Consider the following 18,219-nt stretch of genomic DNA (forward strand, 5'->3'; position numbering starts at 1 on the left):
AGGTAAGGAAACTGAGGCCCAGCCAGAGCAACCAAACTGATCTTTCTAAATTTGGGATCTCATCATATAACTAACTCTTTTTCATAAAATCTGTCCCTGTTTCCCATTACGGGCAGGATGAAGTCTAAATTCCCCAGCGTGGCATGCAACGTCTGTATAGTCAGGCCGGTGCTTGCTTTTCCAGCTGTGTCATTTGCTGCTGTCTCCAACTTATCCCCGAACTCAGTGCTTCCAAGTACACCGTGTTCTTTCTTACCCATAGGACGTTACGCATAATTTCTCCTTTGTCCTTCCTCTTTTGAATGCTAAGTCATAACCATCCTTCAGATATCGGCGTAGATATCATCTCCTCTGAAAACATATCCCTGATCCCCTCTGGGCTCCCAAGCATGTGTCACCATCGCAACACATTCCCATCGTTCTAACTGTCTTTGAATAATTGGTTTCCACCACTGGCCTAGAAGGAATAAAGACAATTGTGGGTGGAGACCTGTACCATATTTATTGTTTTATCCGCACATATTGACTAGGTGTCTGGTATTCAATATTTTAAGATTAATTCTGACTATTAACCTGCCTAGTATACTGTTTTCTCATCTGTTTTCAGGTGACTCAGGGTCTGGGTGGTGGTGGGGGGTGTGGGGGGTTCTGATTCATTCATATCAATGTAGAAGTCACTGACAGTTCTAAATGTGGAAGCTCTTCCCAGAAGCATTTACATTTTTAGAGGGACAGAGTTTTAAGTCGCAGGAATGAATCTCCGATGCAGATAATCCAACCAGAAATAGTAAACCGTAAAAGTATTTGTGAGGAGAAGGAAGATTTCCCAGAACTTTCAACTCAGTCACAGAGGTGACCCCCTCTGCACTCACCCTCACTGAAGAATGACTCTATGTTTTTGTTTATAAAACTCAGATCACCTGTTGGTCATTTGTCTCTGTATTGAATAAATCATTATTACCCTTAGTAATAAGCCCTGATTTAACTTATAACATTTCTGGTTTTGTTTTAGGGAAGCAATGTTATGGAAGATCAGGATTTATTAGAAATTGGAATCCTTAATTCTGGGCACAGACAAAGAATTCTACAGGCAATCCAGCTCCTTCCAAAGGTAAGCAATGCTTTATTAGCCTCACCCTCAAGACAGTCCCAGTGGTTTACGTCCAGATAGTCAAGCAGTGTTACTATTTCTGACATTCCTACATATTGGTCTAACTCCCCAAAGGAGGTTTTCGTAGGTTCAGCTAAACAGTCAGACTCACAAGACTGCTATGGGCCATACTCAGCTTTCAGTTTATCTAAAAGGATGCGATACAGGAAACACCACTGGCCAGGAAGGCAGCTTCAGAGTTTCTCTTCCGTGGGAGTCCTTGTATCAGTACAAATGCCACTCCAGGCCCCGCAGGTGACAGCTCAGGTGCAAGAAGACAAGACCAACATTGGGTGAACACGGGAATGTTCCTGGATTAGTAGCCTCATGCTCCGTAAGAGAAAATACCTCTTGTAACAACGCCATAGGCTTAGCCTCCAGGGACAAAGATCCTGCCTACTTACAAGTCTTCAAGTGGAGAAGTCCAAAGTATTGCATCCCCGTCAGGTATTTACATAGTTCATGTATAAATCCTCCCAGTCCATGTACAATTTGCCAACCAGGCATCATTTTAACCCTAAGCAGTATGTTACCTGGCAACAAAAATTGAGCTTCTGTTTCCAGATAAGATTTCATAGGAGCCTAAAGCAAGAGGTAGGATCTGAGTGCTGGTCTTCAAGATGCATAGGTTTTTAACTGGGAAAGAAAGGTAAAGGCATTTCAGGGGCCAAAAGGAATCATAGATACAGGTGTGGTGCAAAATACAAATTGCCAGAAGCATTAGAGGAATAGTGATACTCTGTGATTTAACATCCAATGGGATTTGCACAACAATCTGAATGTACTTAATGCCACCAAACTGTACACTTAAAAATGGTTAAGATGGTAGATTTTATGTTTCGTAATTGTAGCACAATTTTAAAAATTATTTATTTATTTTTATTTTAACTTTTTCTTAAAAAGAAAAAAAAACAATCTATTGTGATTAAAACAATTGGAGAGTGTGATTAAAACCACTCTTCTTTTTCTTAAAAAGAAGAAAAACAATCCATTGTGATTAAAACAATTAGAGAGTGGAGAGTAGAGCCACAGATAAAGCAGAAAAAGTAGGTTAGGTCAGTTGGTGTCAGCCTAAGGAATTTGAAATTTATTCTGTAAGCACTGGGGAATGGACATGACTAGAATACTTTAGGTCGGTTAATTCTGGAGGCAGTATACAATAAGAATTAGAAGGAAGGAAAGTTGAAGTTGGGTCATCCAGTTGGGAAAAGACGTGGGGGCAGGATTTGAGGCAGAGTGACAGATGAGCAGTATTAGATTCAACTAGATATATGAGCTTATCATGTTTTGTATTCCCTTCTGCCCTTTCCCTTTATAAGGAGGCTATAATTTCTCCTGCTCAGAATGGGAAAGACAAATATTAACCACTGTTCCCAAGGAAGTGATCTGGTAAAATTTGCCAAATGACAGTAAACTGAGTTTCTACTGATAGAAACTTAACGCTTTTGCAAAGTCAAGGAGAGTCAAGCATACAAAGGAGTTTAATTATACAATTTTCTACAGTAAAAGGAGAAGAATAATGCATCCTTAGAACCAATTCTAAAAGCAGTTCTTTTTTTTTTTTTACATTTTTTAATTAGTTTCAGGTGTATAAAACAATGTAATAGTTAAACATTTATCATTTATATCCCTCACACAGTGATAACCCCCTCCCCCATCTACTATCCCTCTGACATCGCACACAGCCATTACATTTCCACTGCCTCTATTCCTAATGCCACACTTCACTTCTTATAAATACATATATATGTATATATGTATACATATACATGTTTATATATATATACACATATATATGTATATGTATATATATTATTGAAGTTGACATTCATTATTGTTCAACTTCAGCTTCAGGTGTACAGTGCAGTGATCAGGCATCTACATCATCCCTGAGGTGGTCTCCCTAATGAGACAAGTGTCCATCGGATACCCTACAAAACCTTTACAACATTATTGATTACATTCCCCAAATTGACTTTCGTATCCCCGTGGCAATCTTGTGGTTACCGATTGTGCTTTCTAATCCCCTCACCTTCCCCCTTATCCCTCCCCACCCCCCCCATCTAGCAACCCTCAGTTTTTCCTCTATGTCTCTGAGACTGTTTCTTATTAGTTCATTCATTTATTCTTTTCTTTAGATTCCACATATAAGTGAGATCATATGGTATTTGTCTTTCTCTGTCTGGCTTATTTCACTTAACGTAATTTCTCTTGGTCCATCTATATTGTTGCAAACGGTAAGATTTCATTCTAGAAGCAGTTCTTGTAAGTGTATTGTTTACCTCACTACTTTTGTGTCTTTACTTAAAATAGTACTTCCTCAGCAAGTTTTCTCCTCGTTGTCAGGAAGGCCTTCTGCACTGCTCTATCTCCATCACCTAGCCCAATGTCCAGCCCATGGTAGACACTCAATAAATCAATGAATAATGTCCCCTTGTTACATTGCTGCCCATCATTTGAAGTTCAACTCAAATAGTTACATATCACTTTCTTTGTGAAACATCCCCTAAAGTGGAACCACTTCTCCCCGCCTTGGTCATTATCACCCTACTCCAAACCAACTGCCTCTAACTGAACTGCAGTAGATTCTGATCTGTCATCTCTAGGTTAGACTGCTTGAGTCGACTTTTCCTTGGTCTTCCCTCTCAAGCCTGGATGATTCATAGATGTCTAATCTCTGTCCTACTTTCCTTTCTTACCACTCTCCAATTGAATTTCCATAAAGTATCAAGAACAATTCTTCGAAAATATAAATCAGCTCATGCCACATGCCACACTCTACTTAAAATCTCCAACAGATTCCCTTCTCACTTAGAATAATATCTTTACTGTGGCCCACAAAAGTCAATAGGATCTGGCCTCATCCCACCTCTATGGCCTCATCTCTCACTCTCCCCGCCTCTACACTCTAGTCATGTGCTTTCTTTTCATTCCAGAGCATGTCAAGTTCATATTTGCCTCAAGATCTTTCCCTATTGGTCTCTCTTCCTGGAAAGCCTTTTGCACAGATCTTCATTCGCTTGCGTCTGTACATCATTGAATCTCTACTCAGCTGTGACCTCCTCACAGTGGCCTTCATGATCTCAAAGCCTCTGCCCTCACTCACCATCGCTGACCTTTGTATTGTCAGTCTTGCTTTACTTTGTTCTTCATAGCACTTATGGCTAACTGAAGTAATATTATTTATTTTTGTTTTCTTTCTTATTTTCCATTTTCCCCCAAAGATGCAAGGTCCACAAGTCAGGGGCCTCGACTATCTTGTTCCCTTCTCTGTACCCATCCTGTAGGACAGCACCTGGCACATAGTAAGTGGTCAAAAATATTTGTGGAAGAAAGGACTACACAGCTCTCTCTTTCCTCTGAGATTTGATGGTCCTATGCTTGTTCTGTCTGAAGGTACTGATCAAATTCTACCACTTCTATGTTATAAGAATCCTGCGAGCAGAAACAGTGTCACATCGACCCATGAATTTCCCACTGTGCTTAGCGCAGTACATACACATTAAAAGAATGAAGGAATGAGTGATTGAATGTTTTCCTCACATATTATTCAAATATAATTTTTAAATCAACGCGTGCCACATTGTTAAGATATCTCTGTAATCCTGTACCTGCCATTTGATAGTGAGAAACAAAAGAATTTGAATCCAGAATTTTTGGAGGATAAATGGAGTGTTTACTTTTAAGACAGAATATCATTTCCATTAGAGAAAAACAATATAATAGAAACAACACAAAAATTAAGCTTCTATCAAGAGGCTGATGCAAAGTGCTTACTCTGCACTCAAATGAGTAGAGAATACATAAAAACATCCAAACACGTGTTCAGCAGCGCAAACAGAATGTTATAATGCTATAAATTGATGCTTTGCCTTCTTAGGTAATGAGCCCAATCTTCAGATGGTTAATAGTGTAATTTTACTGCCAGCGCCTTCATTTGCATTCTCTCTAACTTTGCAATGCCAGAAAATGGACAAAATGTCTCTTCATTTCTGTTTATGTAATTTTGGTCTTCAGAGTATTTGTGTTCTTCATCTCTCATGAAAAATATTCCGTGATTGCCACCTGAGATCCTTTCATTAACACATTGTGTTTTGGAATTGGGAAGATTATGCCTGAGCAGAGAAAAGGTGGTGTGCTAAGTACAATCTTTACCTGTTAGCACACTTCAAAGCATGCTTTTCATGTTTTATTGGTATTTGTTGTTTCATGTTTCAAAGACAAAAGTTTATTCCTTGAGTAATAATGGTTCATCTGTAATATGCCCTTTTTAATATTGAAATATTCACCACTGAAAAGGTCTGCATGTTCTGTAGGACACTTGATACACTGAACGCAGAGTACATGTGATATATTGTAAGCATAGACGTGTTTAGAACTGTGACCACATTAATGCCTTGTCCTCCATCCACTCTTTCCCTCTGTCCTTTGCAACGCTTGACCTTTAGTAGCAAAGCTTAATATCAATGTTCACTCAGCATCCACTTCCTTCACCAACCCCAACTCAATCTTTTCTTAGGTCTAAACATTTCCCTGGACTTTTCAAGGTTATATTTCACCCTCCTCACTTTTTAAAAAAGGAAACATACCAAAAGTTCCACGAGAAGATGGCTTACTTTTTACTCTCTTAGGAACTTTAAGGAGAGAAATAACCTGATTACTTATTTGCAACATATAATTTACCTTTTTCCAGATAAGAATTATGTGTGGCCAAGTCTTTGGATAATCCTCTAAAATCCTTTTAAAAGGGCATAATCTCTTTTGTGCTTCGACAATATAACAACTGGAGGTCAAACATTGAAAGGATTTTCATTTTAAAAGTTTGCAGGACTTCGTGTCAAGGCCCATATTTATCTGCTCTCTTAATATCGCTCATCCTGAATTGAAAATATATTTCAGCACGCTAGCAACTTTTAGATCATATGTTCACTTTGTTTTTCAATATTTCCTTTTCTAATATTTTTCTGTTTTATAATATCTTTTGGTATTATTTGGTAGCTGTCTAAATACATGTCAGCAAGTAGTTGTCTACCTGCTATCCCCCTTTCCTTTGCTTCCACTTATCCTTCAACCTACCTGGGCCTCACTATTTCCTTTGCTGCTCCACACACACACACACACACACACAACCAGGGCTAAGATCACCAGGGACCAGCAGAGCAGAAATTCCAAAGGCTCCACCTTCACCTTACTTTGGCTTCAGTAGGTTTTGATACGCTTGTCAACTGTCGACACTGTCTTCTTCTGGCTTCCAGATACCCAGTTTTCTTCCTGCCTCTCTGATGCTCTCTTTCTGCTCATTCTCCTCCATTAAATGTTGCCGTTCCTCAAAACTCTAATTCAAAAATATTTGATGACTACTGAATGTTGTTATCACAGGACTCTTGATCATAGTAGAGTTGCTGGTATTCATTGTTCTGTGCATTGCTTCTCTATCTCTACTTTACTGCACAATGAACACCTGTGCTTTAGCTGCCCTTCATTTCTCAGTTCAGTTCAATTTAACCAATAATTGTTGGGCTACATAGTTTCAATTATTTTTTCACTGAGTGGCACTGAATACCTCTGATTGAATTAAATTGTTTCCTTTCCCATCCTCTGTTTGAGACACTGGTTTAAAAAAAAAAAAGAATTATCTGTTATTACAATACAAAAACAAGATTCTGTGCTAGTGATTTGTTGCTATATAACAAATTACACACAAACCTTAGTGGCAACATTTGTTATCTCCCAGTTTCTGTGGGTCAGGACACCGGGCACAGCTTGGCTGGGTTCTCTGGTCTCTCTTAGGGTTACATTCATCTCAAAACTCAACTGGGAGGGATCCACTTCTAGGTCACTTATGTGGATATAGACAGGCTTCTGTTCCCTGGGGGTCTTTGGACTGAGACCTCTGTGGCTCACAAGCTGTTGACTGACAGCCCCCCTCAGTTCCTGGTCATGTGAGGCCTCCCCTTAAAGCATCTCATAATAGGGCATCTGGCTTCAACAGCACCAGCAAGTGAGAGGACAAGAAAGTGCCAACAAGATGGAAGTCACAGTCTTTTGTAACATCCCATCCTTTCTTTTTTCTTTTCTTTCAAGTTTCATTGAGAAATAATTGACATACGTCGCTGTATAAGTTTAAGGCATACAGCATGAAATGATTGCCACTCTAGGTGGAGCTGACCTCCATCTTCTCATATAGATAAAACAAAAAAGAAAAGAAAGGAAAACAGTGTTCTCCTTGTGATGAGAACATCTCACCCTTTTGCTGTATTCTCTTTATTAGAATCGGGTCACTAGACCCAGCCCCTACCCAATAAGAGGTGTTTACACAGGACGTGGGATCACTGGGGATGATCTCAGAAGTTTGCCTCCGACAGGCACACTTTATATGAGCCACTGCACAATCTAGTTTCCATGTCTACATTTATGGTTAAAAGGAATAACCCATCAACAACAGCAATAACCAAAGTATCCTTTATTTCCATGGGCTATCTTCATGAGACTGTGATATTCACAATTAGGTGATTTAGAAGCCACACTTGTCATCATCACTCAAAAAAGAGGCACATGTCTGTGGTTTGTAGAGTTAGCTATAACGTAGCATGGTATGATCCAATCATACAGAAATCAGAGATATTAGAGATTTGTCAATTGCATATAAAGTCTTCATGATCTAAATGCTGCTTTTCTAAGTAATATGCATAAATCAGTAATCCCATGAAATACTACAAATTTTAAAAGTATGTTCATTCTTTGTTGGTGCCTCATTATTGAAAAGAGCATCTTTCCATCTGTACTAGGGAAGTGAATTGGTCAAAGTCTATTGGACAAGACTTTAACGATGTTAGCAAGGACAAAAACATATTTAAAAAAAAAAAAAAACTAACAAAGTTAGAAAGTAAAAAGCACCATTTAACTTTAAGTCTGATCAGAGCAAATAGATAAAGGCACCAGTTGACTAAACAAAGCTTGTGAGCAGAGATATAGAGATACACTGGCAGTGACTGAAAACTCAACCGTTATTAAAGGCAAGACAATATGGAGTGGTGGGAACTGGCGAAGTGGAGAGCACAAACCCTGCCCCTCAAAAAAGTGGCTTTGTTTCCAAAACTTTATTAATAAAACAAAGCATAGAGGACCAGATTTGTTGTAACTGTCACTTTGCTAACCCTGTGTCATAAGGGAAGAGAGTCTCTGCAGAAATGAAAGTCTTAATACAGTGGGAGCACAGATAACTTCAGAGTTTAAAAGGAGTGTTACGAATGTGGCGTTATCTCCATTTAGCTTTCTGTTCAACACTCTTTTCTTAAAAACTCTAGTTCTTTCAAGGTCCTTAAAATTCAGATGTTTAATTCTAGGCTTGATGGCTGATGAAGACGTATGCAAGCTTTAGGGGAAAAGTGCACAACCAATGTCGTTTCTTTAAATGTCTAGAAAGGAAGGTTCAGTCTTATTTTCCTGTCACTTAGAAAAATGATAGAAACACATTCCTAATTCTTCTCCTATTTTTCAAAAGAGCAACAACAAAATGTAGGCTACCAGCACAGATTGTCACGGGGTACTGTTTGACAAGGTGACTTTTCATTCTCCCATGTCATCACTCACTCTCCATTTACCCGCGTTCTTTTTACTTGCATTTCTTTCTTTTCACCAGCTGGTATCTTAAACTTCATGCCACTCAATGTAGACATCCAGTCAAAGATATATACTCACAAAGAAAACCCCACACACATATAGGCATCACATTAGCATGGGGACCCTAACCTAAAGTTAATGTATGATTAAACCTACAGTCTAACTGAGGACATAAGATGTTTCACTTCCTTTAGGTGTCTGGTCCTTGGTGAGACAGGTGGTGCTGTTTCTAGAATCCTTTCAAGCTCTATTCTGTTCCGTAAACGTCTCTTGGTTCTGGGACAAACAGATATGCTCACTTAGATCACTTAGAACAGTGTAAAAGATTACTGATTTTTCAGGATAAATGTTGGTGCCATTGGAGAATAGGGAAGGAAGGAAGAGTAATTGACCTTATGTTGAAAAACTTAGATAATTTGGAATATATGAATTTTAAAGTGACAATAAGTCATTCAGATATTTCATATTATTCCTTAGCCTGGCACACTATTGAACTCTGTTATAACAAACAACTCTAAAATTCCAGTGGCTTACCACTATTAAATTTCTTTTCTCACTCATGCTAAGTCCAGTGTGTGTCAGGCAGCTCTCTTCCAAGCAGTAATTCAGGGATCCAAGCGTCTTCCATCACGTGGCTCTCCCATCTTGGAGTTCTCTGAGAGCCGTCTTAGGTCAGATAGAGAGGAGCATAGATCACACGTGATGTTCTACTGCCAGGCTTGAAAATATATTACTTACTTTACACTCCATTTGATTCACCAGGACTCACTTATATTAACCTCACTAAACTGCAAAGTAAGCCAAGAAATACAGCCTCCCTTCCCAGGAAGAGATAACAGAATCCCCGAGAATTTAGCCATTCTGTGTCAGAAGCACCTTCTCCTTTCTGCACCTCGACTACTGCCCTTCTTCATACGAGTAACCCCTATTCATTCCTTCAGATGTATTCCTTGCGAAGCCTTATATGACATCCTCTGTCTGGGTTAGATTGCTAACTTAACCCCTCTGTGCTCCCATTACACCCTACAAAATTACCTATTGACTAGATTGTCTCTCTCGCTCAAGATGAAGATCTTTGTCATGTTAATCTTCATTTCCTAAGCATGAAACACACAACACCTGGACACAGTAATGTTCGGTTAATGTTTATTAGACTGGACTGGGCCAAACAAGAATGCAAATTTGAAGTCCGTCCTGAATGGGTCTGGTGAGGACTCCCAAACACATTTCCCGAATGAGCACCTTTTTGTTTGAGTCTTATAGAAAGGAGGAAGGCAAGTCCTTCACAAACGTAACACCCACAACCCTGATGGCCTGCCTTTTCCTGGAATGACATCCTCCCCCATGACTCATGCTTTCTCTTTGTGAGTAGCGACCAATAACTAGTCTGTTCTTCAGGGGTACATGGGGAAAAGGAATGGCTAGTGCTTCTAAAGTTCTTTGGCCCTTTGAAATGACAAAATCCAGTACATACAAAGTACAAAATAGCTATAGCTGTTTGGGCTGGATAGATAGTCCAAGAATGCTAAATATGAGAGCAGTGCAGTCCCAACCTACTTACTGGTGGTCTGCTCTATGGTTTGTTTTTTTGCAATTTCAGAAAGCAAGATGGCTGCTGTATCCTTCCTAAGCTAGAGAGGGAGGATTTTTAATGTTTTATTTTAAATGAATTTATCTTGGAATAGTTTATTATATAGACCAGAGAGCTGAAATACCAGTGTTACTCATTATGCCCCCTTAAAATTTGCAGAGAAATATGGGAGGAATCCTGTAAGTAAATAGGTTCTGGTCTATTGCCATCCCCAGCAGCTATCATCCTTTTAACTTTGAGATGTTCACCCCCTTTTGATAAAGAACAATGGCTCCCTTGAAGCGATACTGCCATCAGTAGTAAGAGTAAAGGAATTTAGATATCTGAGCACTTTCTCTTTGTTATATAATTCTTCTAAGAAAATCACAATTTAGAGCTGGAAAGGACCTTAAAATACCAGCTCAACTTCTCACCTGAGTCTGCTTCACAGGTGAGGAAACCAAGTCCAGGTTAGATTAAATGAGTCGCCCTGAGGCAGATTGTTCCTTAGGACAGAGCTGAAACTAAATCCCAGCGTCCCTGAGGATGCTTGTTTATTTGTGAGAAAAACTGTAAAAGGACAGAAAAGGACCAAATGACTAAACTCAAGAAAAGGATTGTTTATCAAATTGGGGTTCCTTTTAAGTTTCAGGCGAAAAAGGCTGTTTTTGCAGCCTCTGTAGACAACTAAACTCCCTTCTCAAGGCTGAAAGGGAAGGGCTGTGGCAGGGGTCCAAAAGTCCTAGAAAAGCAGGGAGGTGACAAACACAAAAAACAAAAAAAGGTAGACATAGACCATGTCAGTTGTCCAGTGGCCACTAGGGATCAAACCACTTGTTTATCCTTGAAGATGGCCTTAGAGAAACTTCACTGACAGTAGGCATTGCTGTTTCGAAGAAGGAAAGGCATAATGGAATAAAGTAAAACAACTTATTTTCTTCTTTAGTCTGGGTAGAAAGGAAGGAAAGATGGACAAGATGAAAGGGCATTCTCCGGGCGAGAGTGAAGATGTATCTTTTGAGCATAAAACTCCACAGAGATGGCATTTCCATAGGATTAAGCCAGGAAGAAGCATGGGGTGATGGCTGGGAACATGGCCAGACTCCCTGAGTTTGATTTTACCTACCCCATAGGGGCGTTGTGAGAATTTAATGAGTCAATATTTGTAAAACACTTAAAATGGAGCTTGGCACGTTATGTGTACTATAACAGTGTGTGTGTGAGACAGAAATTTAAAAGAAGATTGAAGGTGAACCAAGAAAAAAAAAAAAAAAACCTGAGCTTCCTTCAGTCCATTAATTATATCTGAAAATGGCTAATAAACAGTACTCAAAATGGAGCTCATTGGTTCACTCGGTAGATATTTCATGAAATATCTCCGACATGCCAGGACCTGTTCTAAAGGTTGAGGAGTTGTTGTTAGGAAACAAGATCTACACGGTCACTGTCCTCATGCAGCTCATTCTAGGGAGGGCTACAGACAAAAAGACGAGAAAGGATGTAATGCCAGCTAATGGTACGTGCTGTGGGGAAACATGAAGCAAGTGACTAGGCAGAGCGTGACGAGGTTGTACGGATGCTCTATCGGACGGAGAAGCTAGGATTCACACCCAGCTAGTTTAACTGAGGTTCTCAACCCCCACACTGTCTTGGCTGACACTGTACTTCACAGCACAGTGAGGATACTAAGGGGGTACTGAGATGAGTAAGCTAACTAATCCACGGGCGGCACCTTTAAGGAATTTGCAGCCTTGCAGGGGCTCAAAAAATGAACTCTCTTGAGCTTTTAGTCTGACCTAATTTAATCACAGTGCAGCCACCTACTGCTTGTGTCACCTGGGGCAAGTTACTGAAATTCTCCACTCCTCAGTTTCCTCATATGTAAAATGGAGATTATAGTGACATTTACCACATTAGGTTATTGTAAGTTACAAATTTAAAAATGTTCATGAAGCGCCTGGCACTTAGAAGGACTAAATTAATGTTAGTTATAACTACTTGCATTTATTTGTTCAATAAATGCTCACTGAAGTAACAAAACTCAATGAATTTTTGACGTTACTCTCGCCTGAGCCAAAAAGTAACAAAAATGAACTCAGTTACTAACATAAAAGGTCCTGTGACTAAAAATGCCCGTGGCTGCACTCATTGCATACTTTCCATTCTGTACTAGTGGATTACTCCTGGGGTACATGATTCATTTCCAGATAAGAAAAAGGCAAAATTTTTAAATCTGATCATCAGCCGCTAAATTAATTATGTTTAATACATTTAGGATTATAGTTTAACTCATCAGGAGCTGGAAGCGAAGGTGTTTAAAACCATAACTAGGGCCTTCTTACCCAAGAGAGTAAATGAGTAAACATAGACTCAGAGGGTTTCCTGTCTGTATCTCTTAGAAATAATGTAATCAGTTCCCAACACAAAGTGGAAAGTGGGAGAAAAGTGGAAATAGAGAGAGTACTTTAAACAGCAAGGGCTCAATAAATGTATGTGGCAGAGAATGCAGTGAAGATGAAGTGAGAAATTCAGGGGTCAGACCTTGACAGCGCAGTTCCATGAAATTGCTAAAGGCATTGTGGTTCCATAGAAAAGCAGAACTAAGTAAATCTACAGAAGAGCTCTAAAACAACATCTCCGCTGTTTTCAATGAGCCATCGTCCCCTACCTTTACCATACAATTGAATCAAATTCTAATTCAATAGTTGAATGTAATTTGGTGATATTTCTTATTTTTGATCAAAAGCACTCAAGTTGAGAAGTCTCTGTTCAATTTATGTCCGCAAATGCATTGAGCATCTACTCACGTCTCAGAGTCCCAGGAGAATAAAGATGAAATTATACCATATCAGCCTTCAAAGAGATTATAGGCTAGCAAAGAAGATTGGATCAATATTCAAGTGATTTTAATACAAAGCAAAGCATAAAGGAGCTACAATAGATGTGAAAATAGAAACTTTGCATGTTAAATGGAAGGGAAAGTCTCTTTTGTCCAGGGAATTAGGAGAGGGTTCCTGGAGGAGGAAGCACTTGAATCAAAAAGTTATTCCTATGCACCTTGAAAACTTCTTTGTAGTGGGGAGTTTTGAGACAGCGCTCCCAGCAAAAAGTGACCCAAAGCAATTGCTTAGCTTATTCAGGTAGAGAGCTATACTGGGGTGTGTTTTTGTTTTTTCTCATTTGTAATACCCATCTTCTGAAATATAGCTGTGCCATCAATCCAGCTACAAATTTCATCCCATCACGTTGCTCCTCAAGCTGTAATGAGTCAAACTCTTCAAGCCCACACAGATACCTGTAGCCAGCTTGCATGGAGCAGACTAACCTAGGGACTGAGGTGACACTCATACCCCTAAGCTAAGGACTGTTTCATTACATGGTATTTCTTGGTGGTCATTTTCTTTGTTGATGATCGGTGAAATTTTAGAGTTCCATCTTTTGGCTTTGGATTCTAACCAGATGGTTGATCTTCTGTGGACCCATAGTGAATACTCTCCCTAAAATTCACATTCCCCCAAGTTGGTCAGAAAGTCACTGAGTATGCTCAGAAAGTCACTGCAGGGCAAACCCCTGTGTTAATAACCGACACTTACATAGAAATTTCCTATGTGCCAGGCACTGTTCTAAGTGCTATTAGATTAACTCCTTTAAATTTTAAAATTCATTCTGTATTTTACAGATGAAGAAACTAAAGCACACAAAAGTTAAGTAAACTTGCCTAAGATCTTAAAGTTCATAAGTGGCAGAGACCCAGATTCAAACCGGGCAGCCTGGCTCGAGAGTCTGTGACCTTAACTGCTTTCCGCTGCTGCCTCTATCGCATCTCTGTTCTCTACGAATCATCTGTCAATGCTTTCACCTTTGGAAAATGACTGGCCATTTTCACTGTCTCCCCCAGAGCTGGCATCTACTATTTTAGTAAATAGAAGTTCGGCTTTCTTTTTAGTTAACAGATAGTTACTGCTCTTATCAGAGGAAATAAGTACTCAAGAAACTGCCAGATTCTTTCTTTCATGTCTCCAAGAGAAAATGCATTTTTAGCTTTACTTGTTCTATGAATTCATGATAGCATAAGTGTAACTAGATACACTTTAAGTGATTCTTAGGTTATAAATTACAAATCGTAAAATCCCAACAGGTTCAAGCTTTTTCTCAAACGCATCATCAGTTTTAACCTTCAACTTCTTCTCTACTTCGAGGCCACTGCCTGGTGGGAAAGGGTTGTATTTACAATTTTCTAATCCTAACAGGTATTACAGAAATGTTCGAATGCAAAATTTTCTCCACAAATGTACAAGAGATTATTGCATTAAGTGTAGAGAAGATTGATTTCCGGGCCTCTCACCTCTGAGACTCAATTGCATCATCATCTATCAACATTTCTGGTGTTCACTTTTTACAGAATACTTTTCTAGTTGCTATTGATACAGATGTGAAATAACCACAGACCTTACATCCCAAGCTTAGCATCCCTGGTAGGACTGGAGCCAGATGAAAGGGAGGTAGCATAACTCCAGGAGCATAACGTCTGCAAATATCCACTTGCCCAGATTTTCATCAGCCAATCCTGGATTCGGACATCCAGTTCAGCCAGTCAGTCAGTTCATTTTGACCCCATGCAAGGTTCAGAGATGGGGTTACAAAAATGAAGGACCTGGTCCCTGCCTCAAGGAGTTCTATATTTTAGTTAGACAGGTATGTCAAAAAGTAAAGCACTGTGAGAAAATGCTACAAGAGGAGGCAAAAGCTAAATACATGGGGGTCAGGGAAGGTTTTCTGAATAGATAGCTGACGCTTGAACTAAATCTCAAAGAATTAAGTGTTGTTTGTCAATTTAGGGAGTCACTCCAGACAGAGGGTGCTGCCTGTGTTCCTGCTGAGTCCAGAGACAGTAAGAAGTGGATGCCCATATTCATCCTCTCTCTCTCTCTCTCTCTCTCTCTCTCTCTCTCTCTCTCTCTCTCTCTCTCTCTCTCTCTCTCGGCAAACACACACACACACACACACACACACACACACACCACACACACTCACAGGCATTCACTTACTTCCCAATATACGTATTCCGTAAGAGAAACTACAGAATAAACGCTTCTCAAATTTCTCCAGCACACTCAGTTTCTTTTCTTTTCTGGAACTTATAAAAACTTTGGCACTTAATTATTTTCTTATATTTGTATGTGTTTCACATGTATAACCAAGGAAATTACATATTCCTGGGAGGAAGGAACCTTAGACTCTTACATTTTCACAATACCTAGGATGATATTACGTATCATTTGTGCTTAAACATTTTTGTTGAATTAAATAAATGATAACTACTAAAATTATTGTTAGAGCTGACTCTCTACTGGAGAGTCACATAAGTAGAGCTAAAACTTCTTAGTCACTTTGATGATGGAGATCATTAAAAATTCTGATTTGACAAAAAAAAAAAACAACCTAGAAACAAACAAAACACCAGACTATGAAACTGGAAACATTTTCCTGAGGGCAAAGCTATTGTTTATTATAACTGCTGTTCTCACCCCAGTGGTGATGGAATAGTTCTTAGAGTGTACCCCTTACTATAGATAAAAAAGGAGTTCTCTAGAATTCCAGGTAGAGCTTCAAAATGGGGGTACACTTATCTGCATATACTAGACTTTATCGAAATACCTGCTAAGGATTTTCTAGGCGTCTCATGTCACATATGCACCATTTACCAGACCCCTCACTGACCGTGTGACGTCAGCCCTTTTCTGCCTCTTTTGCTCTGGCTTGTTGTGGTTAATGGCTCCTATCACCAAAGCTTCAAACAATACGACCATAACTTAGCAAAAGTGCCCTCCATGCTGCTGATACCCACTTAGGGTACCCAGTCTGTTACTAAGGACTGTGCTGTGGCTACAATGCCCAACATCTTCCCATCAGGACACCTTAACCAGTGCCAACTGGATGTTCTGCCAGCATCACTGAAGCCTGCCCGTGTGAGCACCAATGCCAACCACAGGTGCCCAGTGTTGAGGACACCAGTGTGTGCAGTGTGGCACCAGCTCTGCTCACTGGAGCCAATTCTGCTGACTCCTATTGTTCCCAATGTCCCCAAAATGTTTCATAATACAGCTTTTCTTATTGAAGCATTTCTTTCCTAAGGCATGGTCAGTGGGAGCTGGGCCAGGGCCCACTCAGAGGGCTGGATCCTGGAATCCTTTCAGAATCACCCACCCCCTCGGACACTTGGCTGTTGTTCCTTGAATCAAATACAGATGCTTTGACCACCTGTTTGAGCAGAAGCAGAGTCTCCTGAAGCCCTGGATTCCTCACTGAAAATGGACCCATGCAAGACCTGTCCCACCAGGCACCCAAATATTCATACACAGGATGCGTGAGCACAGTTCTGCTTCAGCTGAGCTCTGTGCCACACAGCTGCATCCATCAGACTCACAGCTTCCCCGTCTGTGTTAGAAAACAGGAACAGTTTGTGTTTCAGCAAATCATCCAGAATCTGACCGCTTCTCACCAGCTGTACTCCCGCACCCTGTCCAAGCACTGGCCTCCTTCCCCTGGGTCACCTCCACACCTCTGAACAGGCCTTCCTGCTCCTAAACATACCTCCCTGTTACCTATTCTGAATGCAGCAACCAGAGTGAGTTCGCTGGAACATACACCATATCGCGTCACAGCTCTGCTCAAATTCTTGCACTGGCTCCCCATTTCCCTCAGAAATGAAAGTCAAAGTCCTTACAAGGCTTTCAAAGCTTGACCTTACCTGACCCCTAATTACCTCTTTGACCTGCTCCTCACTCCTTTCTGCTGCTCCAACCCCAGTGGTTTCTCTGTTGTTCCTGAATAGACACCAGGCTCAATCCATCCTGAGGTCCTTTGCTCTACTTTTTCCCTCTAATTGGAATTTTCTCCCCTCAGTGGCCAACACAGCCAATTCACCATCTTTAAATCTTTATTCAAATCTTGCCTTCTGAATGAAGCTTCCCCTAACCACCCCACTTAATACTACACCTCCGGCCTCCACACATACTCTGCAACACTTCCAATCTTCCTGCTGTACTTTCCCTTTTTTTCACAGTACTTATCGCCTTCTGACATAGTTTCCTTATTTATTGTGCTCGTTAACTATTATCTGCTTCCCCCACTGGAATCGAAACTCCACAAGGACTGGGATCTGTCTATGTTTCGTTCACTGATGTATCCCGAACAGCACCTAGAATATAGTAGACATGCTATAAGTGTTGAATGAATGAATGAATGAATGAATGAATGAATGAATGAATGAATGAATGAACAGATGAGTAGATTGAGTAGATGGATGGATGAATGGATGGCAGGTTCTCATTTTTGTAACTCCTTTACTAATTTTAGGCCACCACGTGAATGCTATCTTTTATACTGCCCTACCCAGTCAGAACTTAACTTATTCATTTGTACTCTGCTAACTTTGGTTTTCCGATAGATTTATGTTTGAACTACTTCAGTGGGTGATGTTATTATGCATATGCCTGGAGGCTCTGAGAAAGGACTTGCTTTTTAAACATCAAATAAATAGAATTGACATTCAGAGCATTCATTATCTTCTGAAGATTCAAGTTTGGGGAAATTTTTTTAGCTGAGACTAATAACTTGCAAACAATGTTCCTGATTGATAGCAGCATTTAAAGGTTCCGTTTTCAGAGCAAAGCCGTGTGCTATATAACCATTGAATAGCTGCGTGAATGTCAGGAAACGTGTACTGTCAGAGGGAAAAAGAGACCCCATGTCTTTTTTCTAAGTATAGTTCACATCACTGGTGGAGCTTGAAAATGTGAATGATAGTGAGAGCGGTTCCGCACCTTATTCTAGTTGCAAAAATCCTCTTCATCTTTAATCAGAGCACTTGTTT

At 40.0% G+C, this 18,219-nt stretch overlaps 1 protein-coding gene across 22 annotated transcripts in view; it reads left to right on the forward strand.

The window, feature by feature from the left end:
• The window catches only part of ANKS1B (ankyrin repeat and sterile alpha motif domain containing 1B), an 895,010-nt gene that overhangs the window by 590,265 nt on the left and 286,526 nt on the right, over positions 1 to 18,219 (forward strand). For all 22 annotated transcript variants that reach the window (XR_012494067.2, XM_074326201.2, XM_074326199.2 and 19 more), the window contains one exon: positions 1,013 to 1,111. Coding sequence is in view for 21 of the 22 variants with exons in the window: in XM_074326201.2 (XP_074182302.2) it covers positions 1,013 to 1,111 (99 nt within the window). In the remaining variant the exon portion in view is untranslated. The remainder of the gene's footprint in view (positions 1 to 1,012; positions 1,112 to 18,219) is intronic.

This window comes from Rhinolophus sinicus, chromosome 1 (assembly GCF_057876585.1).
Source record: "Rhinolophus sinicus isolate RSI-liver-muscle chromosome 1, RSI-T2T, whole genome shotgun sequence".
Taxonomy (NCBI): Eukaryota; Metazoa; Chordata; class Mammalia; order Chiroptera; family Rhinolophidae; genus Rhinolophus; species Rhinolophus sinicus.